We start from the raw sequence: 26111 nt of genomic DNA on the forward strand, positions 1-26111 counted from the left end.
AAGAACCATCTGTAAACTGAGGCCAACTCGAAGACTCCTCAAAGGTCATTTAGTCTAGGCCAGGCAATAGGACCAGAGCTCCGAGAAAGAAACTTGCCCAAAGCCGCATAGCGAGATGGGGACAGAGTCGAGCTCAAATCGAGGGCTGACAGAAGCCATGTCTGAACAGAAGGCGAAGCCTTTGCTGTCTGGCCTTGTGCTCAGAGGTTAAGGAATCAACAGACGAGAATTACCTTCAAGCTCTCTGAGCATACAAACCAGAATTCCAATAAATGTTATACCTATTGCTTTACCCTATAGATAATATTATCTATTGATCGTATTTATATATTACAATAATAGTTATTTTGAAAGCAGCAGGTTAAGGTGAAGCGAGAAGGTAAGAACACAGTCAGGGGAGGTGTCAACAGAAAGTGGGTCAGAGGGCCGCCTGCCAGCACGAAGTTCCCCGGGAACTTGGGGTCACAGTCTGCGTGAGGTTCAGTCCAGGGCAGTGGGCCCTGTGCTGACTCTGGCCATGGAAAGGGTCCCAAAAAGAAAAGGTGATTCGAGATGAAGAAGAATTGCACTTAAAAAAAAAAAAGAATTGCACTTATTTGGTCAAGAAGGATTTAATGGGCCCTAAACCCACAAACCCGAGGGAAACACAGTAGTAAATTCATTTGAGTGAAAAGAAAAGAGAAATTAAAGCAATGTAACCAAGGGAATCACTTGTGGATCACTTGATCGGACACAGAAGTAGAAAAGAAGAAAGATGAAACCGATTTCAAAACGAACAAGTCAGAAGAGTAGTGGGAGACTTCAGTGACTGCGATTCTTTCATTTAGTTAAAAGCCAAGTGCCCAGTAAATTTCTGAATTTACTTTCCTTATAAGGCATGCCTTGGAAATTGTTTGAAACTCAATTTAGTCATTGAAAACTGAATACTAATCCTATATAAATCAGCTCAGAAAGGAGAGAGATGAGAATAGTGGGCTAAATTTTCAAGGGGTTCTGAAGGAACTGGCTGGTAAGGGAGAAATAACTGGAACTTGAAGAGATGGACACCGCACAGTCTTTAAGTTCATGATGACCCATGAGGGACAGATGGGACCTGTTAAGACTTATGATCAACAGCAACAGTTTCCAAACACCAGCCCTGACACGGGCTGGTTTATAATCACCTGGGACACTTGTAATATAAAAACCCAGGTCCCACCGCACCCATGAATCAGCCCCTGTGGGAGTGCACCCTGGGAGTCTGTGTTTTTAACATGCGTCTCAGATTGCTCTGACGCATAGTCAGACCCAGGAACCACTGACTGTGGGGAAGGCAGCATTCACAAATTTTCGACAGCTAAAGGGCATGGCTCCAAAGTTCCATTTTATACAGGAAATATGGGAGTGGAGAAGGGTTCAGAAACACATCCTGCCGTACCATCATACACACTCCTCTAAGACAGGGCAGAGACAGCCGAGGCTACCCCCGAGGGCTGCCCTAGGAGCTCGCTGGAGAGCTGAGACTTACAGAGGGCAGAGCCTTGTGGAAGAAGGCTTCAGAGGCAGCTCAGGCACATGAAAAAGACAGTGAAAGAACCAAGGGCACTGGAAAGGGCTCTCAGCTCTGCTCAGCCAAAAGAGACGCTGGGAAGGAAGCACTCATTGCTGGAGAAGGCAATGCAACATCAGGACACAACACAGGGGAAACGGAAGTGCCCGAAGCCAGAACTGCACTGCAGTCTCTGAGAAGAATGACCCTGGTCAGGGGATGGAAATCCCAGGCAAGGAGCAGCAGACGGCTGAAGACGGCGCTGCCCTGAAAGGGCACAGAGGCAGCGCCCTTGAGCAGGAGACCCAACGCCGGGAGTCAGACCAACTTGGGCCAAGTTCTTTCTCTTTAGCCCCTCATAACCTCCATTTTATTGTTTCTAAACAGAGAATAACAATTTCTGCCCCTGGCCTAGCACATGAGGACATAGAAGCACAGAGAATATCATACACCCGAGGTCTACAGTAACAGCAGTTAACGACAAGATCAGTCCCTGGAGCGAGGAAGGCAGCGGGCAGACCCCACCTACACCAGGCTCAAGTGTGGTCCCGGCACAACAGAGAGGACTCACTGCTCGCTCCAAGGATATGGACTAGGACCTTTAAGGGCCTGTGAATGTGCACAGGAGATAACTGAGAGAGGGCCTGAGGGACTCCACTTCCAGAGCTGTCAGGAGCAGGGGAGACTGACTCATTGCGTGGACTCCACAGGGAGAGCCCATCAGTGGAGGCACATTCTAGGGAAGTCCAGACGTGCATCTAACGGGGCTGGAGAAGAATACAGAGGGTGTCTTACAATGTCATGAGTTCTTAGTCCTAGAAAGCAAAGGCCAGACATCCACATGTGGGGACACTGCAGAAGGATCCGTGCGCCTGCTCTGAGTGTGCCCCTGGGTGTTTAACCGTGACTTATCACCACAGAAAGGACGAGAGCGGTCTCACTCCTCTGCTTGTGTGCTGAGATCATAACTTCTCCCTCCCCAGAGATCAGAACAACTCTGCCTTAAAAACGGATTTCTCAGAGCCTGTAAGATGGGGGAGATAAGAAGTCCTATTGCACAGATAAGGGAGATGAAAGCACAGTATCCAGCTGAGGGCATGGAAGAAGAAAGCAGGAGAGGAGGTTTCATCTTTTCTTTTACCCCTTACAGGTAACATATTTTAAGGTTACTAAAGCTGTAACTTGCTAAATGAAAAGACCAGCAAACAGCGCAGCCTCATACAGACAACAGGGACATGCGGTTAATGTATAATACCTTGGGTTCTACCACAGGGGAGGGCTGGTTCCCACCGACACACTAGGGGACGGCAAGGAGCATTTCAGTTATGTGGAGAGAAAGAGACCCGCGTTAGTCATGGCAGCAACTCAGGGCCACCCGCTGGCCTGGATCTGCAAGGTTCACCCCTCGCTCCCTCCCCATCTCTATGTCAGATCAACACAATCGGTGGAGGGAACACAGGTCACTGTCTAACGGCCTGGACAGACCGCAGGGAGCCTGAGGCACGTGATGGAACAAAGCCACTGCAGGCTCCTGCCTTCCTGGTTTCCCACTGTATCACCAGGGAGCCTGGCCCACTGCTGGACCCCAAGGGATCTACGCAGTAAGGTCACTGGGGTGCTCTACAGGGCAGCACCCCTGTGTATCCAACGACCTCGCTGCCCAAGAATCTGTGACCCTCCTCTCCAGCACAGGGGCACCCACGTGGTCAAGGGCTAGCCCCATATAAGGAACCACAAAGCCCTCCTCCTGTCTTTTTAGACTCTTTAAGAAGCTTCCTCTCCAATCTTCTACTTTATTCCATAACCCACTCCCAGGGGCATCTTTATCCACATTATATCCTCATTCAAAACCTCTGCAACATTCCAAGTGCCCTGGGGAAATAGGGCCAGGATTTAAGAACTCTGGCTCCATCTGACTCCCGCCTCTGACCTTACCGCCTCCTGCTCCCCAAACCATTTCTCCAAACCTACCCATGCCCACCTCAACATCTTTTCTCATCAACTCCAGGCAGTGTGTTCTGACTCACCGTGCCTCTAGGATGCCTTGGGCCATAGCTGACCAGTTTTCTCAAAATGTTCATAAAATTCCTGCCTCCTCAACAACTTGATAAAAGCCTCCATCAGGTAGGGACAGCGCCTGGCCTGCATGTCCCGGCACTGTGCTGACCTCAAAGAAATAACTCAGTCATCTTTATGGATAGACTGACGGACTGACCTTGTCCACAGATTCACTTCTCAAGTCTTCGAGACTACAGGAGAGTTTTTTCTGAGTCCTGGAAAAACACAAAAGAAAATAAAAAAGGAAACAGTTACTGGAGGAGGAGGAACGTAGTATCATTCATACAGAGGATATTTCAACATTTAACTGGTATTCCATCCTGGGCTCAGAGTCAAGGTCAGGAAAAAACTCAACACCCTCTCATCATAACTGTTACATGTAAGATGAGTCTGGCCCACTCTGGGGATGGTCTGGTCTGACCATGTGTTGGTAATGCATGAGAGCATCACTGAAATCCAAATCAAAAGTCCTTGACAGTCCTCAAAAACCAAGAATACACAATTCAGTGGCATCAGTGGGCACTGGCTATTGTGTGGTCATAAGAGAAAGCCAATGTCTGTGGAGTCAAAAGAGAGGAAAAGGGGCCAATACTGCCTGGTCTGTGAGTGTGAGAGAAATCCAGGGAGGGAGGCCGTGCCACCTGCGAGTGGAGATGAGCACGTCGGCCACAGCTCAAAGCATCACCCGCTGGGGTCCTCTGTCCCTCTGCTCCAACTCTGTGAGCCCTGAGCAGTCTGCTCAGAGGAATCAGCTTTCTCGGGCACTATTTTGCAGAGAAGGGAACCAACTGGATAGAGAAGCGGCACCACCACCCATGGTCACAAGGGTTACCTGTGACAAGTCTCCTTGGCAGTGATACTTCTCAGTTCATATGAATAAATCAGCATCTGTTGCTACATTAGTCTCTTATGAGTCTAGTCAGTGCGAGTCACTCAGTGTTGACTTCATTCTGAGTGAACTCATCAAGCAAATTTCTTATTCTGCAAAACTAAGAATTGGCCAGTCGCCATCCGTGGCATGACTGCTTTCCTCTGAGGCTAAAAGCTCAGTAACAATGGCTTTATGGAAAATGGGGGGTTCTGAGTGCCTAGGCTCTGGAGACTCAGTGCCCTTCTGGGGAAACTCCTGTCACTTGGCTGAAGGACAGCCTGCCCTTGGCAGTGGAGCTCCAGATCCCTGTTCCTTGGAAACGTGTTCTCAAGAGCTGACATCAGTAACTAGAAGTAGGTTGATTTTCGAAGGTATCAGTCAGGAGGCAGTTGGTGACCACATAGGCCAGCCCACAATAAGCTCATTGCTATCTGAAGCTTCCTCAAAGCAACTGGACCAACCTCCCTGTGAGGAGAAAAGGCCCTCCCTGGAGAGAGAGTGGAGTGTTGTCACAGGGCTGGCCTCCCTCTGAGAGCAGGAAGGCCATGCCAGAGCTGCTGGCAGCAATGACAGGCTCATGGCGTGGGGCACTCTCTGCTCTGAGGAGCCCCTGGGGGCACAGAGAAGATGCAGCCCCCTCCCCGAGGCCCCAGGCCCTGGCCAGAACTCCTCTCAGTGACAAGAACCCGGCCCCTCGGCCTGTGGGGAGGGAAGCCCTTCTGCAGCAGGGGAACATGGGCATGGTTCATGACTGCACCACCTTTTTGGCCCTGCTGTGACCACTGCTGGGCCTGGAGTGCTGCCCTGACTACGGGAGGGCAGGTGGGCCCAGGACAGGGTGGCTGTGATCACCGCCTCGTCTGGAGCCCTGAGAGGGGCCTGAGAGCACAGCAGCTTCACGGAAACGCTTGGGCCTCCTACCTGGTTTCCAGTGATTTCTGCGGTAGTGGGGGTGGCCCCGCCGTGGGAGGGCTGCCTCTTGGAGACACCTGCATGGGAACCAGAGTCACTGGAAAGAACAGTCGCTGCCTGGAGACCGGCCTCCATCCTTTCCCCTTGTTTGGACAATTCCTCCTGGGGAGGCACGTCTCCCGCCCTGGGTATAGCCACGGGGGGTACAGCAACACTGGTGCCTTGCTTTTTTAAGATGCCAACAAGCAAGATATATTGAAAGCCATGGCCAACTTGCCTCTCCTTCTAGGGCCCAAGCTCACATCCTTGCAGTAGAGTCCTGACCAGTTAGTCCTGACACCCGAATCCCTGCGCCCTGTCCTCTTTGAGCTTGGTTCGAGCTTTTCCTTTCATTCAGTGAGCCACTGTGCACCTTGTTGTAACTTAGCCAGAGTGGATTTCTGTTTGCAATGAGCAACACTGTAATTCATACAGTCAATCAACAAACAGGAGCAGCATCCACTGCCTGACAGGCCATCAGGGAGGTGGGTAAGTTAATTAGGATGAAAGATCAATGCAACACTCCTATAATATATTAATAGTATGGGAACGGAAGGGACCCTTCTCATTGGTGGGAAGGTCAGGGAGGCTTCAGAGGGGAGAAACTTAAGCTGAATCTTGAGAGATGAGAATGGGCTTAGCAAGGTCAGAAAAGCAAGGGTCTCACAGGTGGAATGAACGCAAGCTAATGGTGGTAGACAAGGACGCAATTTAATGTCTTCACTGACTTAATGGCTGTCTTCTTTAGAGCCTGGTATCTTCCTGGTCTATTTAGAAAGAACTCTGGCATTATAGTATGTAGTGTTGTTAAAAGCCTGGGCTTTTGGGTTCAAGTCTAAGTTCTGCTACCCACTTGCTATGTGACCTAGAGCAGATTACTTACCCTCTCTGAGCCTCAGCTACGGCACAATAAAAGAAGAATCTTTTATGGGGTGTCATGAGGCATAAATGAGGTGAGTCATGTACAGTGCTAATCACACCGGTACTGGATATCAGTTATTGCCACCATTGCCAGCAATCTGGGGTGCTTGCTCTGACTACCTAACTGGGCCACCAGGTGACACATTTGCCCCTCCCTTAATTAAAAGGGTTTAGCTGGACTAAGCCTCCTCAGTGTGACTGTTCTGGAGTTTTAAGAACCTTTTAAATTCTGGGCTGAAGTCCCTCCTCCATCTGAGATCTGTAACTACAAGTTTATTTGCCCAGTGTATCTAGACTAAGTCCAGAGGCAGCCATAGAACTGGACCAAATTGTAACAAGAGAAAAGGAAATCTGCATGCTGGCTACAGGGAAGAGAGGTTGTCTATGAAACAGGAATGTATCACTTCAAAAGTTCATTATCCCTCCAAATGTGCAAGATGCATTCATTAAGAAATATTTGTTGAATACAACTGGGTATCAGGCATCACTGCAGATCCTGGAGAGGCAGTGGTAAATAAAAATACCCCTTTGGTCTATGCTCAAATTCCAGAGAGTAAAGGCAAAAATAAACAAGGAAACCAATTGAAAAAGAAAAGTTGGGGCTTCCCTGGTGGCTCAGTGGTAAAGAATCTGCCTGTCAATGCAGAAGACATGGGTTCTATCCCTGGTCTGGGAAGACTGCACATGCCACGGAGCAACGAAGCCTGTGCACCACAACTACTGAGCCTGTGCTCTAGAGCCCGGGAACCGCAACTACTGAAGCCCATGCGCTCTAGAGCCTGTGCCCGGCGACAAGAGAAGTCCGCACCCCACAGCTAGAGAGCAGCCCACACTGGCTGCAACTAGAGAAAAGCCCTCACAGCAACCAAGACCCAGCATGGCCAAAACAAAGCTTAGAAAAGAGAAAATTCCCATCCTCAGAAGTCTAGTATCCACTCTGCTGTTCTCCCCAACAGGAACACAGGCCTATGCCCTGGCTCCTTCCACCCTCAGTGTCTCCCCAAAGCCTCTGCGGTGACTCCACTGGTTTAATTTTTTTTACCTGTCAAGATTTATACCTGGCAGGTTCCTGATCCTCCCCCAGGTTCAGGGCAAGCTCCCGGGGCCTGCTGAAACCCCACATCATTAATGGAAACACAGTACCTCTGATTTAAATAGGTCTTCGGGGCCTTTATTCGCAGTGTTCCAGTTCCTGAAACCTCCCTCCAGGTCTTCCTCATTGATGGAGAGAGTTCTTTCTGAAGGCCCTGGAAGCATTAATGCAGATCATTACCACGACATGGCTTGTTTAGAAACCTATAATTGTACCACAAAATTCTAACACAGTCTCTCCTTCATTAAGAGGGATAAAGAAAAACATTAAGGGACATTAAAAGTGTGATTCAGATCTAAGCAAGGGCTTCCAGGAGGCCGTTTCAAGGTCAAAGCTCAAGCTGGGGGAACCAAGAGAAGTCCCCACCCCCCAATTATTCCTCTCCAATCTTCTCATTCCTTGGCCACAGGCATTCAGGCCCTCACCTAACCCAAGATCCAGAAGGATTAGAGGAAATTAGCCTGTGACATGCGTGCAGGGCTGGCAGTGGCCCTGGGTGACAACCGGCAGCCACAACCCAAACTAGGGGTTGGCTCTTCCCCAAGAGGGAGCAGCAGCTCAGCCCGAATGAGAGGTTCCTGAGCACCCTCATAGCAGCCCTCTCCTGTGAAACAGCTGCTTTCTCGGGATCTGTAATGGGAGCCCGGGTCAACAGCGTGACCAACAAGGCAGCCATCGGGCATCTGCCCCAGGGTGCCCACACAACACGGATGCTGCCTGGGCAGCAAGTATGAAACACAAACAGCTCTCCCTGCCCTGTGACTTCCTATGGGAACCCAAGCACCCAGAAACTCAAAGAAGGCTCCCCGAGTGTCCTGGCCACTGCTAGGGATGCTTTTAGACTCTCCAGGAGGTGGATAGGCTCTAATTCCCAGTGAGGGTACTAAATTGCCTTCGGATCCAGGTTTGGCTACACTCACTGCCTCTAAGAAGTATGCCAGGCAGATGCACAGATCTCCTGAGGGTGGGGATTCCCAGTGGTTCAAGTTGAAGGCTTTCTTCTCTTGATGGTCTGGAAAGTTTAGTCCCTGGAAGTACTGAACTGTCTGCCATTTGACAAAATTTCTGGAAATCAAGAGCTGCCAGTTTCCCACCATCCAGGGCAGTCTAACCAGCTCCATCTTCCTGCAGAGCATTTTTCCAAATGAAAATGAAGACTCTTCTGGCAGGACTGCCCGGCATTTAACACAGTGGAGATGGAATACCTTGGGGAGAAGATGGTAAGCTCCCCGCTGCTCTTACCTTGGGTTGCCATCACGATCTCATTCACCCTTCGGTACTGGTTTAACAGCCCCGTAAGCTCCTCTATCCGACGGTCCTGTCACAGGGCAAAACAGATTACCATGTAAACAGCAACACTGGCACCTGAGGCGATTTCATGTGGGGCCCAGGCTACGTTCTGCGCACACAGAAAGGAAAAGCTGGGTGGAACCTCTAGAACACCTCAAAGGGAGACAGAGTGCCCAGGCCCTGGGTTCTCAGTGGTCTGCCTCCTTGGCCGTCGTAAACACTCCTGCTCTCCCTAAAGGCTAGGAGTCCAATCTCTACTTATAAAACAACCCCCATTTGACACAGCCTTCGAACGTCTCAAACGTTTCCTGAAGCAAGAAACTGTCTCCCTACCCCCCTGATGTAGCCACTGAAACCTGCCTCCTGACCCAAGTACTGTCCTCTATTTGCCGTTGCTTAGTCTCTCAGTCATGTCTGACTCTTTGTGACCCGATGGACTGTAGCCCTGCCAGGCTCCTTCTGTCCATGGGATTGCCCAGGAAGAATACTAGAGTCAGTTGCCATTTCCTTCTCTAGCGTATCTTTCCAACTCAGGGACTGAACCTGTGCCTCCTGCTTGGCAGGTGACATTCTTTACCACTGAGCCACATGGGAAGCCCATTGTCCTCTGAAGCTACATGCCAAAAAAAAAAAAAAGACTAAAATAAAGCTGTCATATTTATCTCAATACCTAAGGAGTCTGAGATTCCTTACATAACAGAGGAAATTTCCGGAGGGGATCAATTCTTCCCCAGCAAAGGCTGGGGACTTGGGACGACACACGAATTTCAGAGTTAGATAAACGTGGGTATGACCTTGGCTCCGCTATCTGCTGTTACCTGACCATTGGGCAACACTACTCAAGCACTTTGAATCTCGGTTTCCTGGTCTGTAAAATGCAGGGCCTGTGATCCTTAGAGCTGACCTTTGTGCCAGATAGGTGCTCTGTAGTATGGAGGTGGCTATGTTACGATTGTACAGGGATTCAACGTGAAGAACAAAGAAGGCTGATGGGTCTGTCCCAGTTTTATGAAGGGTCTATCACCAGATGATGAACATGGGGGATTGATTGGTGGATGGCTCTAAAGTTTTGTTAGGAGTCTGAGCAACAGCTATGACATAGGCAGTAACCCTAGTGTATTTTTTTCCCCCAAACCAGCCTGAACAGACATGGCTTTACTCTGCCTTTGAGAGATTCCATTTAGGCAAAATTCCCAGGCATCAAAATCAAAAGCAGGTAACTGAGCTGAGTCTCCAGGAAGCAGAGGTGGATCTCCTGACACTTCCCTGAGTCAGTGTCCTGATGGGCACAGCCCTGCCCAAAGTATCAGAGACCAGAAGGGAGCAAACAGAACCAGGAAGGTCTGCAGGGAAAGGACAGGGCGGCTCAGTGGCCATCTTACCTTGTCTTCATTGGCAACAAGCAAAGTTTCCATCCCCATTTTCAGACGTTGAATTTCTTGGTCTAAAAGAATTTAAGTGTAGGAAGAATTATTTACATAAAATGCAGACAACTAGTTCTACCTGCTAAGATGCTACAACTTTCTGTGTGAATAAATTATACATCACTCCTTACTTCTTCAAAGAGCCCAGGATGGTGTCTGGCACACAGTCAGTCTCATTAAATATTTATTGGATAATTCAACAAATTAACCTGGTATTTTGTCTTCTCTTTATAGACACTTTTTTTGGGGGGAACAAAATGTCATTTACTCAAGGGTGTCGTAGAAGAACCCCCAAACTTTCTACAATTGATATCCCAGAAGAAAATTGACATTTATTCTTTATAACTTGAGTAAGCAGGTACTTGGGCTGCTAACTAGTTTCAGAGAGAATCAAAAATCACACAGTCCCATGGATGATACCAGAGGAGAATTTAAAATGGGAAGAAAGAGTCTCCAGCCAAAGAGAGACAGGGAAAGAATGATTATGTAAAAAGAGCCAGGTACCTGGCTCAATTAGGAAAGGCATAGTCAGAATTGACTAACAATGTTTAATTGGATCTATAAATATATTGAAACAAACTCTACAGTCAAGGAAAACAGTCTTAGTTCATCATAAACCTACAGAATTTCCCTATGGGCCCAGGGGTCTTTGTCAGTCTGTGGTAGATGACAGTTGTCCTTCTCCCACTCTGGACCCAACAGAGACTCTTTGGAATTCTTCACAAACTAGTCTGGAGAGCCAGGTCAAAGGACAAGGCCTAAATGGGCTGGGAGTCATTCCGCCAAACAGGTGGAGGTCTAGGAATTAGCTATTTCAAATCCTGAAAGATGATGCTGTGAAAGTGCTGCACTCAATATGCCAGCACATTTGGGAAACTCAGCAGTGGCCACAGGACTGGAAAAGGTCAGTTTTCATTCCAATCCCAAAGAAAGGCAATGCCAAAGAATGCTCAAACTACCACACAATTGCACTCATCTCACACGCTAGTAAAGTAATACTCAAAATTCTCCAAGCCAGGCTTCAGCAATACATGAACCGTGAACTTCCAGATATTCAAGCTGGATTTAGAACAGGCAGAGGAACCAGAGATCAAACTGCCAACATCCACTGGATCATCAAAAAAGCAAGAGAGTTCCAGAAAAATATCTATTTCTGCTTTACTGACTATGCCAAAGCCTTTGACTGTGTGGATCCCAATAAACCGTGGAAAATTCTGAAAGAGATGGGAATACCAGACCACCTGACCTGCCTCTTGAGAAATCTGTATGCAGGTCAGGAAGCAACAGTTAGAACTGGACATGGAACAACAGACTGGTTCCAAATAGGAAAAGGAGTACATCAAGGCTGTATATTGTCACCCTGCCTATTTAACTTCTATGCAGAGTACATCATGAGAAACGCTGGACTGGAAGAAGCACAAGCTGGAATCAAGATTGCCAGGAGAAATATCAATAACCTCAGATATGCAGATGACACCACCCTTATGGCAGAAAGTGAAGAGGAACTCAAAAGCCTCTTGAGCAAAGTGGAAGAGGAGAGTGAAAAAGTTGGCTTAAAGCTCCACATTCAGAAAACAAAGATCATAGCATCTGGTCCCATCACTTCATGGGAAATAAATGGGGAAACAGTGGCAGACTTTATTTTTTGGGTCTCCAAAATCACTGCAGATGGTGACTGCAGCCATGAAATTAAAAGACACTTACTCCTTGGAAGGAAAGTTATGACCAACCTAGAGAGCATATTAAAAAGCAGAGACATTACTTTGCCAACAAAGATCTGTCTAGTCAAGGCTATGGTTTTTCCAGTGGTCATGTATAGATGCGAGAGTTGGACTGTGAAGAAAGCTGAGCGCTGAAGAATTGATGCTTTTGAACTGTGGTGTTGGAGAAGACTCTTGAGAGTCCCTTGGACTGCAAGGAGATCCAACCAGTCCATTCTGAAGATCAGTCCCTGGGGTTTCATTGGAAGGACTGATGCTAAAGCTGAAAGTCCAGTTCTTTGGCCACCTCATGCGAAGAGCTGACTCATTGGAAAAGACTCTGATGCTGGGAGGGATTAGGGGCAGGAGGAGAAGGGGAGACAACAGAGCATGAGATGGCTGGATGGCATCACCAACTCGATGGACATGAGTTTGAGTAAACTCCAGGAGTTGGTGATGGACAGGGAGCCCTGGCGTGCTGCGATTCATGGGGTCGCAAAGAGTGGGACATGACTGAGTGACTGAACCGAACTGAGGAATTAGCACATAGTTTTTCCAAAACAAAGCCCCATACCCATCCCGAACTGGATCCTACAGAGAATAAGTATGTCAATGTAAGTAAACTTCAGGAGACAAGGGACAAAAGCACGAATGGGCACCCCATCTCCTCTGGCTGCCTGCTACAGCCAACAAGAGCAGGAAGAATGGATTGACAGACTTTGTGTAAATAGACGTAGGGATTCATTTTTCAGAGGAAGGTATAGAGTGCTGCTTGGTGTCTTAGGCTCTTGGTGGTTTGTGGAGTGAAGGGTGGTAAGCTCCAGATGAAGACTGCAAATCTTGATGCTTTGGGCAGGGCCTAACCGGAACAAGGCTCTAAAGATCAGCTCCAAGAGGTACCCGAGGCAGGCCCTGGAAAGTGTGGTCTGTGGGGAGGCACAGGGTGCAGGGGGAAACCTGCCTGACCTGAAATCATGGCCTGGGGAGTTCTCTATCCAAATTTAGCATCATAGATAGTCTAGAGTATCTTAGGGGTCTGCATCCTCCACATTAGACCATGGGAGATAGATGACACACTCAATGGCTGGTGAAAACACTGAGAAAGGCTGGTGGAGGGATGAGCATATGTGTCACTATTTCCTTCTCCAGCCTAAGCCACTGTTTCAGGGCTGCATGGCTGCCCACCCCTGCCAGGGATCCAAGCTAAGTGGTGTTGAGGCCCGGAGGAGACTTAGTAGTGGAGCCAGTTCACAGGGCCACATGACCTTCTCCAGCAACACTCTGAAGCTTGAGGGCAAGAGGAGAAGCTGGAAGGTGTGTGATCATTTTGCATGTAAGGCAAACAACTGCAAATATTAAATACACATTAATAAGAATATTTGAGGATTTAGCCTCTATTTTTAATCAGCAAGACTTGAACTCCCTAGGAACCATTCACTATCCTTTCATTTATTCAAAAAATATTCCTTGGCAGCTATGGGCTGAATGCTGTGTGAGGCTCTGTGGATATGCTCTCAGGTAAGACAGTCACAGTCCCTGCCACCAAGGAAGGATGACAGTCTATTCAAAGGGACTTTAAAAAACACAGCACTGGTTATAGTAAATGCTATGAGAGAAACAACAGGAATGATGATTCTGAGAAAAGTAGGGGCACCTAGTTGAGGTAGGATGGCCAGGTTAGGTCTTTCCGAGAGCTAACACTTAAGTTGAGATCCAAAGGACGAGAAATGATGGATTTGTTTCATCACTCTGGCCCTTGAGTGTGTATCAGGCGGGGAACCATTCCATGACCAAATGAATTGCTAAAGCCTCTTCTGTGGCGATGACACAAAGACAAGTCCTTGCACTGAAGGGGAAGAGTAAACGCTCCAGAGGCAGAGGCCCAGAGAGCTCCAGTGGTGACGGCACATCTGAGGAAAGCCTCCAGAGGTGAGGCCTCGAACAGGGAAGAGTTCACGGCCATGGCTCAACAAGAGAGCTGGGCTTTACAGACCCATGCGTGCACACACGAACATACACACATGTATGTGCACACCGCGTGCCTCCTCACACAGCTGTTCACATACCCAGAGACTCACAAGCCCACTTATAAGAGAGAACCCAGGCCGAGGGGCGACTGCACTCTGTCACGGCCGAGCCAGTTACCTTTTTCTGCGTGGTCACCGTGCAGAGCTGCTGACCTGGAGAGCTGGCTGTGCAGACGCTCAATTTCTGCATCCTTCAGGGCCACCTGCTCTTGCAGCTGGGCTACCTCAGCCTGGAAGAGAAAAAGGCATCCAACCAGCTCAGAGGGACCACCAGACCATAAGAAAGCAATTCCAGTCAGAGTCCAGAGCCCACGGGTCCTAGGACCCGTTAGGAAGTTAACAGGTCAGAGCAAAGTAGGAAGAGGCGAGCAGTGAGAGGTGTTTACCGCCCTCCCCACAAGGTGGCGCTCTGGGGAATAAACATGCTCTTCCTGGCCATTCTGGACACTGGCCCTCCCCTCTCCACTTCCCCACCCTGCTCTGACCATCCTAGCTGCTCTTTCTCCTGCTTCTTCCTCCCTGACTGGACTGAACTCTTTCCCTCCCCTGCCTTCTGTAGTCCACACACCACTGAGGCCTGAGGAGGTGCGAGCGTGTGTAATTGGAGGGCTGCCCTTGGTCCAAAGATGAATTCTCTTTCTGGACATGGTCTTCTTCCTCCCAAGATACTCCTGCGACAGCATGTACGTACACCACTGTAATAAGTACGTGCATCTTTCATTTTTCCACCCCATACAGGAAATACAGTGGAAAGCAAATCACCACAAGTAGATAATGCGTGAGCCGAGTTCCCTCCCTCAAACTCTCCCACCCTGAATGCACAGTCACTGCCTCAGCCCAACCTCAGGCACCGATGCTCCTTTCCTCAAATGTAATTACATAAAGCACTCAGGTATGCTGAGTGGACATACTTGTGTAAATCAAGCATGTGAGTACAACACAGGTGTGCACACATTCATATAGGCAGCTGCACTGGGTGGTACCCAAATGTCTACCGAGTACAGCAGATTAAATTTCACACGTAATAGGAGGTGAGGTTGTTCCTGGGGCTTCCCAAGTGGCTCAGTGGGTAAAGAATCCGCCTGCAATGCAGGAGACGCAGGCAGACACGGGTTCAGTCCCCAGGTCAAGGAGATCCCCTGGAGGAGGACATGGCAACCCACTCCAATAATCTTGCCTGGAGAATCCCATGGACAGAGGAGCCTAGCAGTCTGCAGTCCATGGGGTCACAAAGAGTCGAATATGACCGAGCATGCAGGCACACATGAGGTTGTCCCTGCCTTTCATACTCATAAGAAAATCAGAACTGGGTGGGTGCCATCCTAAGAGATACACTGGCTTTGGAGTCAAACAAACTTGGATTCTCTCATTTCCTAGTTGGGTAAGTGGTTTAGCTTTTCTGAGTCTTGGTTCATCTACAAAGCCAGGAGCATAGCATTTAGCTCATGAGCTGTAGTGAGGAGTAAATATGATAGTAGTTACAAACAACTTAGCCTCATGCTCTGTAGGCAGTAAGGCCTCAATCAGTGCTACTTCTATTGTTGTTCTCATCCTATTCCTTCCCTTATGGATAGCTAGTTAGTTCTCTGAGCATCAAGCCAGACTAAGAAAGGGGGTGAGAACTGACTCCCAGGCAGACAACAGCACACACAGCAACAGCTTCTACTCTGAGCACCCCTCCCCCATGGTAGCCCAGTGGTGTCCCACCTTAATTCTGCAAGGTTATGGTATGGACTTGTCCTTTCATGAGGTCATCTTTGAACAACTCAAGTAACCAAATGAGCACTGGCCTGTTGGTGGCTCTTCCTGTGTTCAGTTTCAGGACACATGGATGGAGTGCACATTGCATTCTTACATCAACCCTCACTCAATCCTCACAGGAAACCAAGGGATGAAGAACTATCCCTGTACATCACTGGGGAGAAAGCAGGAGCAGTGAAGGATTCGACTGAGGATAGACAGATGAAGGCTGCTCTTATGGGGCTAGGGCACCCAGAGCCTTCCTCCAAGGGTCTGGACAAACCTTCCTTAATGTCCCCTAATTGGGACCAGGTAAAAACAAAGAGGTGGCAAGGAGTGGGTTTCCTTACCTGAAGTCCCTACAGAGCACTGTCCCTCTGCCTGGCTTCCACCCACAGAGTACGGAGAGCCGGGGCCAGATGTGCCAAACGGTTTGTGGAGACTTGCAGTTAGGTGGCAGCTTGTCACAGCTAACTCAGGGCTGTGGAGCCCATGGGCTTATAATTAATGGTGACAGTGGCTTCAGAAAACATTAGCATTGTCTGTGTGCATGCTGTCTCTCCAGTAGTGTCTGACTCTGTGCGACCCTATGGACTGCAGCCCACCAGGCTCCTCTGTCCATGGGATACTGCAGGCAAGAATACTGGAGTGGGTTGCCATGCCCTCCTCCAGGGGAATCTTCCTGACCCAGGGATTGAACCTGCATCTCTTACGTCTCCTGCATTGGCAAGTGAGTTCTTTATCACAAGCACCACCCGGGAAACCCCTTAGCTCTGAGACTCGATCCAAATGCCTCTCATTTCTATAGTGAAAAATGAAAGTATTAGCTCAGTCGTGTCCAACTCTTTGTGACCCCATGGACTGTAGCCTGCCAGGTTCCTCTGTCCATGGAGTTCTCCAGGAAGAATACTGGAGTGAGTAGCCATTCTCTGCCTTCTCCAGGGGATCTTCCTGAACCAGGGATTGAGCCTGGGGTCTCCTGCATTGCAGGCAGATTCTTCACTGTCTCATTTCTGTAAGGGCCAGACTAATCTTGGAAGATAGTCTCTTAACGTTTCTTGCAACTTCTACACCCATTTCTCCCCTTCTTTGCAGATAGGGCGAAATCTAGTTTCTGCTAGGAATCCGCATACCCAATTCTTGTCTGCAGGCCTCACAGTGGACACCAGTGACGTCCAGGGGCCGATCTATCAAGGCAGAACCCAGGCTCTTCTCTCTGAGGCCTGCATCTGGGCAAGGTCATTTATTTACAACTCTACAGATCAACTGGCTGGGTGCCCCTTCCTGTATGCCAATTTTCACAGAATAGGCCAGAAATGACAGGTGCTCTCTTATGCTCAGAGAGGTGTCTATTCCAAAGCTGGGAAGTCTACAACAGTGCAGAGGCCCTGCATCTGACCATCAGAAAAAGTATGGTACTTCCATGGCCACTGAGACTGGAGTTGTGTGGCAAGAGGTTTGGGACAAAGTCATGCAGACCGGTGCCAAGCAGAGACGGGGTGCTCCATCTCCCTTAATTAAACCCAGGGACCAGGCCCTATAGCCACTGCACTGCCACATTTAGGGACTGAGAAGCTTTGCACAGAAAACTAAAGAACTTTAACAAACAAGACAGGTTTCAATCGCAGGAAATTAGGATGACGGAATGACACAGACCCAGATCAAAACCTCACCTTGGCCATTCTGAGCCTGTTTCCTTAGCAGAAAAATGGAAGATAATAAATCAACCGACCTCGCTGGGTTACTTTATGGCCCAAATGAGAAAACGTGTGCAAAGGGCTTGACACATCCTGGCACAAAGAGGGGTTTCAGACCTGGTGGTTATTAAATAACCCTTAGTATCTCAAAGGTCTATGTGCCAAGGCAGAGCGCTTTGGTGATTTAAGAGCTACTTGGTTTTATAATAGAAGGCGGTGCGTATAACTTTAAAGGTTTCACCAAGACAGGACTTGCTTGAGTGGATCATAGTGATGGAAGGTTCCGAGATGTTAGAGAAACAGTGTTCCTAGAACTGGGGCCTGGGCCGCATAGAGCATACAAGGGGACACTTAGATAAAGACAGAGCAGTAAGTGAACAAGCAGATTCTCCAGCACTGCTGCTGAATAGCTATAAGATCTGGGGAAAGTTACCTAACTGCTCTGTGCCTCAGCTTCCTCATCAATAAAGTAGTTAAGAAAATTATTTACACTTATATATACATCAACATCGCATTCAGAGTTTTTTTTTTTTAACAATATGGTATAAAATTGTGAATAAATTATCAACACCAAAAATTAACAGAGAGACCCCCATCCTCCAAAAAAAGAGAAATGCCTGGAAGGAAATATTAATAGTGGTTATCTCCTGGGTGGTATACGAGTGATTTTTACTCCTTTAAATTTTTGTGATTTAAAACTTATATCTAATGATCATTATTGTTTTTATAATCACTTAAAGTTATAGAAAAATAAAGTATAAACTAGATGTTGGAAAAAAAAAATCCTAAGATGAAAATGGGCTTCCCTGATAGATAAGTTGGTAAAGAATCCTCCTGTAATGCAGGAGACCCCAGTTTGATCCCTGGGTTGGGAAGATCTGTTGGGGATAGGCTCCCCACTCTAGTATTCTTGGACTTCCCTTGTGGTTCAGCTGGTAAAGAATCCACCCGCAGTGCGGGAGACCTGAGTTCGATACCTGGGTTGGGAAGATCCCCTGGAGAAGGGACAGGCTACCCTACCCATTTCCGTTATTCTGGCCTGGAGAATTTCCATGGACTGTATAGCCCATGGGGTCGCCAAGAGTCGGACAGGACTGAGCGACTTTCGCTTAGCAGTAAGATGAAAATGCCTACGGGACTACCTGGTGACGCCTGTGGGTGGCGCTGCACAGCTCTTGGTGGAAAGGCAGGCGTGTGTGCACCCTAGGTAGCCCAGGCCAGTTCCTCAGGCAGGAAAAAGTTGCTTCAGGTTTTAAGGTTTCCTTCCCTTAACCCCAGATCGTCCTTCCTCTGCTCCCAAGGAAGTCTAACTCTGTATTTTAATGTGAAATTTCCTATTGCTTAAGTGCAAGCTAATTTAAAGTTTTAAAATACAGTGTTCTGGCCAAGACAATAAATGTGTGGGTTGAATCCATTTCAACTAGTAGAGAAAATGAAAGAAGAAACAAAAGAGGGAAGGATAACACTTATTTTGCAAAAATAATATATCACTGGTATCCTTTAAACAGCAAGCTCCTCAGTTCAATAGAAATATGGTTTGGTTGGGAAAAAAAAAAAAAAGACAAGTACATATTTTTAGGAATTGCTAAAAATAAAGCATGCCTCTTTTTAGAAACTGATTACTACAGCAGAAGGACTGCTACATTTAAAACAATGCAGCCAAGATAATGTTGGCCTTCATCTAGCGCCTCAGCCTGGGGGTTGCTGTGGGACATAGAGACTGTGACTTCAGCAACTCATAATCTCGGGGGCTTTCTCCAGGGGAAGAGCCCTCCTGGATTAGATCCATCTGCTCACACAATCTGCACACTGTTACCTATGCATACAATGGGGTCAATTCACATTTCTCAAGCTAAGGCTACTGCACACCCCAGGCTCGGACACAGACCCTCCCCACGGGGCTCAAAGCCTCTCCTTAAACAGCAGGACTGCCTCTTACCTTGGTGGCCTTCAGTTTCCATTCATACTGATTCCGTTCATTTTCCAACTCTTCCACCTTGATTTTGAGGTGCCGGAGCTCCTGAAGCAACTCCTAGACGAGTGAGCAAGACAGAGTTCTGATGGTTAAAGAGCAGGGTGTTGCCAGGATCTACAATCCTGCATAATAAGCACATGCACAGAGGATGACGCCAAGGCAGGAGCCACCACATCAGGCTCTGCACTGCGGCTGGCTCCAATCTTTAAAGATGGCCGGTCCTTGCTTCAGGAAGAGCTGTGTGCCTATTACAAAACAAAGGCCTGGAGTTTCAGACATAAGGAAGAGAACATTTTTTCTTTTAGAACCTGTTCCCCTCCACCTTTCTAGCATCTGCATTCCCTGTAGGGGGTACCCAAACCATGCACACACGTGTAAAGGACAGGAGAGGTAGGGTTTGGAGCAAGAGAAACAGAGATGCAAAAAACAAACAAAAACAAGGCAGCTTCTAATAGACAAAGGGACAGGAAGCAGCTAAGTGGGAGCATCTCTCTGCCTGGGGAGTTGAGGAGCCTAAAGGGAGGGTCAGGGAGGAAGTGACAAGCCAGGAGGATGGAAATCAAACACTGCAAGGTCAAATGCTCAAGTGTGAAATGTAAAGGCTGGCCTGGGTGTTCTAGCTCTGAGGAGGGAGTTGGCTTGAAGAAAGGAGGAAGAGGGGAGGCATCTAGGGAGAGGGCAGACAGGAAGCATGAAGGCAGACAGCCTGTTGGGCTGGAGCAGGGGATGGGCAGCCTTCAGTGGGAATAAGGTCAGGAGATAAGGTGGAACCTTACTGTAAAGGCTGTTGGATGAGAATATAAAGAATTCTGAAGCCATTCTTTAGATCGTATTATAGGAAGCCATTGAAGGTTGCTGAGTGGGAAGGTGACATTTAAACAACTTGCTGATGGTGGAGCTGGAAATCAGGCCTGTTATCTTCTGACCCCAGGGCCCCTGCTTTCTACAGTACCCCTTAGTACAGACACCACTGTCCCAAACCTAGGGTCCTTTAACAGACAAATGGTCCTGTTGACTGGTTTCATTCAGAAAAATTAGCATAAAAGTGATTACTTCCACAGACTTTCTGAACTCCAGACTCATGTAACTTTCCACTTAACATCTCCACATGGATGGCATCTGGGCCTCTTCCAACTGTCATGGCCCAAGCGGAACTCTCAGTTCCCGTTTTTAGATATCCTTGTCTCACTAAATGACATCTCCATCTTGTGTCAGAAACCCAGGATCCCTCCTTGGCATCTCTTTGGTCTTTCCCCCCAACATACGTAATCTACAGAGCCTTGTAAATTCTACCTTCAAGGAAACTGCCTGAGTCTCTTGTTTAACTCCAACCCCACTGTGGCTACTCTGATCCAGCAGTCAGTGCTGACAGCCTGGACAGTCTCTCTGCTGGCTGGTCCTCTGTCGTCTTGCCCTTCTTGAATCCCCTGGCCCCATGGCATCCAGGGGAACAATACGATTGAAGCACAAGTCTGATCTTGGCCTTCCCTGCTCTTCAAAGATCATGAAATTTAACCCGTGACCAACACAGCTGGGCCTGACCCTGCGCCCTGACTCTTGTATTACTAGCTCTCCCCAGGTCTACTCCAGCCACACCCGTACTTGTTAGTTCCATCTGACTTGGGCCCTTGCACCTGCAGCTCCCTCAGTCTGGAGTTGTCTGCCAGGTTAATCCCTGCCCATCCTTCAGACTGCCTTGAGCAAAGCTATCCCAACCTCCACACTTCCTCAGATCTCCCTTCTATACTCTTGTGGTATCTGTATCATCTTTTACATCATTTGCAATTAAACATTTACCGGTGTGACTGCTAGTGGCTAGTTATCCTCCTATATTGTGAACTCCATGAGCTTTGCTAACCTCTGGCACATAGTCAAGTATGCATTATTTCTTGATGAATGAACACATGCAACTCAAGCCATCTATTAACTGGCCTGGAGCTCTTTGCATTCTGAGACAATCCACCGGAAAGTGACATCGCTTCCACTTGAACTGTGTAGGTTTTACTAAGATTTTTTTTTTAACTAAAATTTTTTTTTTACTAAAAATCTTTACTAAGATATTTTTTTATAAATGAGGTGAACATTTGTTGCTGCCCTTAAAAAAAAAAAAGTCTTCCAAGCTAAGATTATTGCCTCCTTGATCTGCAACATTAGACTTTAAGGCCTGTTGTGACTTGTAGCAGATCCAAGATCATTTTCTGAGTCTAGCTGTGCTTGAGGGGGATTCCAAGCCTGCTGATGGCAGAACCCAAAGTGTGCAGGTTACTGCTGAAGGAGCAGCCATTATGGGGACACCGAGCAGGACCATCTCCAGGCTTGGGGACCTCTGGGGCCCAGCCTCTTCCTTCTCAACTATTTGTTGCCCATCATGAGCTATTAGCACTGGTGCCCACTCTCATTTCTCTCACAAGTCTTTCTGGGGTGACCCGCTCTCCATGGGGCCAGCACCCTGTCAGAGCTCCCCTTTCCAAATCTGCACCTCATCTTGACTCTCATTTTCTTCCCCACCGAGCCCTGTCCTCTCATGCCCAAGTCAGAGTAGAGATTTTTCAACACGTCTCATAGTTGAATATAACATCACGGCAACTTCCTACAGACGTGGCTATCGTGACCTTGACCTTCCCGGTCCTCTTCAGTAGGGAGCACTAGAGGCACAGGATCATGGCTGTGCAGCTGCCATCACAAAACACTGGTGACACCAGTGTGAGGGGTCAAGTCTAGAATCCCAGTCAGATACACTCCACAGGCCCAGAGGTGGTGAGATCCCGCAAACGTGATCATGTGGGAGAATTTCCCCCAGAAACTGAGACGATGACAGTTGTCAAATATACGGAAACTTGTGTTCTATTTTCTCACTGGGGATAAATCCCTTTAAGTATAAACTTGAAAGGATTCTTTCATGATGCTATTTTTTTCTTAAATTAAAAAAAAAAAAGAAATCACGTGAGACAAAACTTCATTTAATCTCCCAGCCCAGGAGGAAGAGCTGGTCAGACCTGGGACGGGAACTCCTGAAGCTTCCTTTTATACCAATGCCCCATCATTTGGGGCACCTGACACAGCTCACTCCCAGCCCTGAGGCAGATAAGTGCAGTCGGCAGTCAGAGGGCTGGCCTCTCCTACTCAGATGCTGCTGGGGGAGTGTCACAGAGCTCAGCTCACGTCCCCCAGGGGGAGTCCCAAGCTCTGCCCAGAGGTGACTGCAGATCCATGTTAAGCTAGCGCACACGGTTCTGGTTAGGAGATACCCCGGTCCCTCCGCCATGAGACGCCCCACACACACATGCGCCCATATACTTAAGTGTGGTGCCTACAGGTGACCCCTCCCCGTGGGCACAGTCCTGGCCGCAGGGCTGGGGCCGGGCCGCACCGTCGCCGGCCGCCACCTCCTCAGGGTAGTCCCTACTGAGAGAGAGGCGCTCTTGCATCTGCCTGTGGATGTCCAGCTGCAGCCTACACATCTGCTCCTGCAGCTCACTGATCACATTCAGAACCGACTGTAGGAAGGAAGAGAGAGGAGAAAAAAGCACTCAGCGTCAGTCTGCACTCACACGCGGAACTCCCTGGGAAAGCAGAACAGAAGGACGGAAGTGTGCAGCGGGGCACCCGGGGGTCACTGTTCCACGACCACCTGCTCTCTTCACAGGAACCAAAAGATGCAGTGTTTTCCCTCACCTGTCCCATCCGCAGGACTGTCTTGCAATTTGAACAACCCCCTCAGCAATGCCTTCGTGCCATACTGGGGGCCATCATTACCTGTCCGGGTCCAAGATGCAGAGTCCAGCAACAGCAGAGATGGGCATACATGTGGACACACCCCTTCTACACACACCAACTCCTTCCCCAAACATACCAACACCTGAGTACCAGAGACATACAGCACACATGTTCACAGGTCCCCAACCCTAAGCACTCCCTCACGCCCAACACCACACCTGACTCCTCTGAAGCCTCAAGAACATTTTGACCTTTTATGTCAACTTCAGAAAAATACTGCAACTTTTAGAATTTATACCTACTTAGTTCTGAATCTCTTGGACTAGCAGCTCCACTGGGCTTTTCTTTATCTACTCCACAGACATTTAGTGCCATTCTTCAGGGACCCAAGGCCACAGTAAGCAGCGGCACTCATGGGTGAGTGAGGAGAAACACACAAATAAAAATCACAAATGGTTATAAGTGCTATGCCAGGAAGACGGCGGGGCTTTCAGAGAGTGGGGAGGGACTAATTCTGCCTGGGTCAGGTCAGAGATGGGACGAGTCTCAGTGATGTCAAGTAGGCACATTCTAGACCTCTCACCTGGGTGGGGGTAAAGGAGACGAGGAGTCAGGGACTGGGTGATATGGTAGATGACGGTACTGCTCACATCAACAAGATACCCGAGAGGCTGGGGAAGACTGTGGGCAGAGTGAAGGAGATGGCTGCCAATAGATCTAAACAGAGCCCAGGGTGGTCAGGGTGGCAGCCAATCACAGTGGTTAGCCCCTTTCTGCCCACCTTTACTGATGTTCTAAGCACCGTGCTGAGGGGTCTGCCCCCTGGTACCTGCCCAGGCATGCAACGTTTTCCATCCCCAGTAGAAATTGTGTTTTGTTTAAAAAGAAAAGCTCCTCCCTGCTAAACCTTGTTGGGTCCAGGTGGCAGCTTGGGGCTGAGAGGACACTGGGCTTGGGCCCTACGCCAGCCACTCCACTTGAACCTGGGGAGCTGAGCGGCAGGCATGGCTGTTGTAAGCGGGCCCCTGGCCTCCTGGCCACTCTGCCCTGGAGCCAGCTCACCTAAATCAGCCTGGAGATGGCCCCACCCTGTCTTAACCCAGAATCAGCGTCAGAAGGTGGGCCGCCCTTGACTCAGCTGACTTTGGTAAACAGCTTGCATGGTGCCTGGCACACGGGAGCCTTCAATAAAAGGGAGTTCACTTTCCCCCAGTGCTTCTCCTTTTGCCACCAAGTACTTGACCCGTAAGGAATGAAGGAGAGAAACTGGGAGAGCAATCAAAAACATCTCAAGGTCACAGGACATAGTGAAGACCTACGTGACATTGAGCACTGACAACAAAAGCCCAGGCATGCTCCCATACTGGTCACTCTTCCAGAACCTTTAGTCTTTCCTAGTCACTGGCCCTGCCTGTCATCAGACCTGTTCTTCTCTCGCTTATGTAAGTTTCAAGAACTTTGCTGCCCTTACTCTTCTCTTGTTCCCTTCATTGGTATCTCTCTCAAGTGAGGGGTCTAGACCCACTGACCCTGATTTTCATCACCTCATCCCCACCTCAGTCTCCAGGCAAATGAGCTGGAGCTCTGTCTCCACCACACAAGGGGTCAGTACCGGCCTCCTCGTCAGATCCACACATGTGTTCTCTGTCCTCAAGCTATGTGGCTCCCTCTTTTTACTCCTTACCTTCAGCAACTCTGAACTACTCAGGTTCTTCTGGCCTCTCTTTTACTCTTTTTCTGCCAACCTATCCATCACTCCAGCCTGAGGGTCTTCATGAATCCCAATGTCAACTGACTCGTTTAGTTTTTATTTGGCTTCCTGTCATCACAACTTCAAGTCCTTCTATTTCAGCATCCAAATTATGGACTAAAAATGCTCACCAGGCAGGAGGACTAAGAGCAGATGACATGACCCTCTACAAAAAAATCTTCCTAGCAGGAATCTTACGGCACTGTTCATTATCATTTCGGTACCAATAAGATGCTTGCTCCTTGGAAGAAAAGTTATGACCAACCTAGACAGCTTATTAAAAAGCAGAGGCATTACTTTGCCAACAAAGCTCCGTCTAGTCAAAGCTATGGTTTCTCCAGTAGTCATGTATGGATGTGAGAGTTGGAAAGCTGAGCACCGAAGAATTGATGCTTTTGAACTGTGGTGTTGGAGAAGACTCTTGAGAGTCCCTTGGACAGCAAGGACACCCAACCAGTCCATCTTAAAGGAATAAGTACTGAATATTCATTGGAAAAACTGATGCTGAAGCTGAAGCTCCAATACTTTGACCACCTGATGTAAAGAACTGACTTATTTGAAAAGACCCCGATGCTGGGAAAGATTGAAAGTGGGAGAAGGGGACGAAAGAAGATGAGATGGTTGGATGGCATCACCAACTCAATGGACATGAGTTTGAGTGAACTCTGGGAGTTGGTGATGGACAGGGAGGCCTGGTGTGCTGTAGTCCATGGGGTCGCAAAGAGTCGAACACGACTGAGCAACTGAACTGGTGCCTATTTTGGCATTCATCCTAAATTCCTATATCTTATCCACAAGACTTATCCCAAGCAGTGTTTCCACATGTGATGCCTCACTAAAGTGGGGATTTTCCGGGCCTAATGCTGCAAGATGTACTCCTGGCGAAACCAGTGAGGCCCAACAGACATGACTCACTCTTAAGAGACACAGACCCCTACTTAGTCTTCTAGCTTCTCACAAACCATCACAGGGTTGACTTCAAACTCAGCAGAATGAATTTTGTAGAACCCTTCTTTCTTTGCCATTTTGAAAAAAAGAGGAGGAGTAGAAAATGGTTACTTCCAGTTTTTTTTTTAGCAACTCACTGATTTCTCAGATTCCTTAAAATTCACTCACAGCAAGCACTTGTGCACCTGTGAGAAGCATCAGCGGAACCAAGCCCATTCTTTCTTCTGACCTTCTCGCTGAGCGTGTGACTTTAAAGGGAAACCTCCCTATCGCCCTAGGCACTGGCCCTTTGAGTGGGGTTTGCCCTTCCTGATTACTGTTCATACAGGTGCACTTTCATTTGTCTTTTCGACCTTTGGTACAAGCCCCTTTGAAAACTATAGTTTCTTTCAGGTATCTCTAAGCTTCTCCTTTTTATTGG

General features: G+C 48.3%; 1 protein-coding gene across 17 annotated transcripts in view; it reads right to left on the reverse strand.

The window, feature by feature from the left end:
* Positions 1-26111, reverse strand: part of PPFIBP2 (PPFIA binding protein 2) — a 166731-nt gene that overhangs the window by 31033 nt on the left and 109587 nt on the right. For 7 of the 17 annotated variants that reach the window (XM_024975813.2, XM_024975814.2, XM_024975812.2 and 4 more), the window contains 9 exons: positions 22590-22772; positions 19240-19332; positions 13982-14093; positions 10095-10156; positions 8665-8740; positions 7473-7576; positions 5379-5446; positions 3744-3801; positions 2784-2825 (listed from right to left, as the gene is read on the reverse strand). In XM_024975813.2, coding sequence (XP_024831581.1) covers positions 2784-2825; positions 3744-3801; positions 5379-5446; positions 7473-7576; positions 8665-8740; positions 10095-10156; positions 13982-14093; positions 19240-19332; positions 22590-22772 — 798 coding nt within the window. The remainder of the gene's footprint in view (positions 1-2783; positions 2826-3743; positions 3802-5378; positions 5447-7472; positions 7577-8664; positions 8741-10094; positions 10157-13981; positions 14094-19239; positions 19333-22589; positions 22773-26111) is intronic. The other 10 variants (XM_024975820.2, XM_024975819.2, XM_024975831.2 and 7 more) reach the window with 3 other exon arrangements.

Source organism: Bos taurus, chromosome 15 (genome assembly GCF_002263795.3).
Source record: "Bos taurus isolate L1 Dominette 01449 registration number 42190680 breed Hereford chromosome 15, ARS-UCD2.0, whole genome shotgun sequence".
NCBI classification, from domain to species: Eukaryota; Metazoa; Chordata; class Mammalia; order Artiodactyla; family Bovidae; genus Bos; species Bos taurus.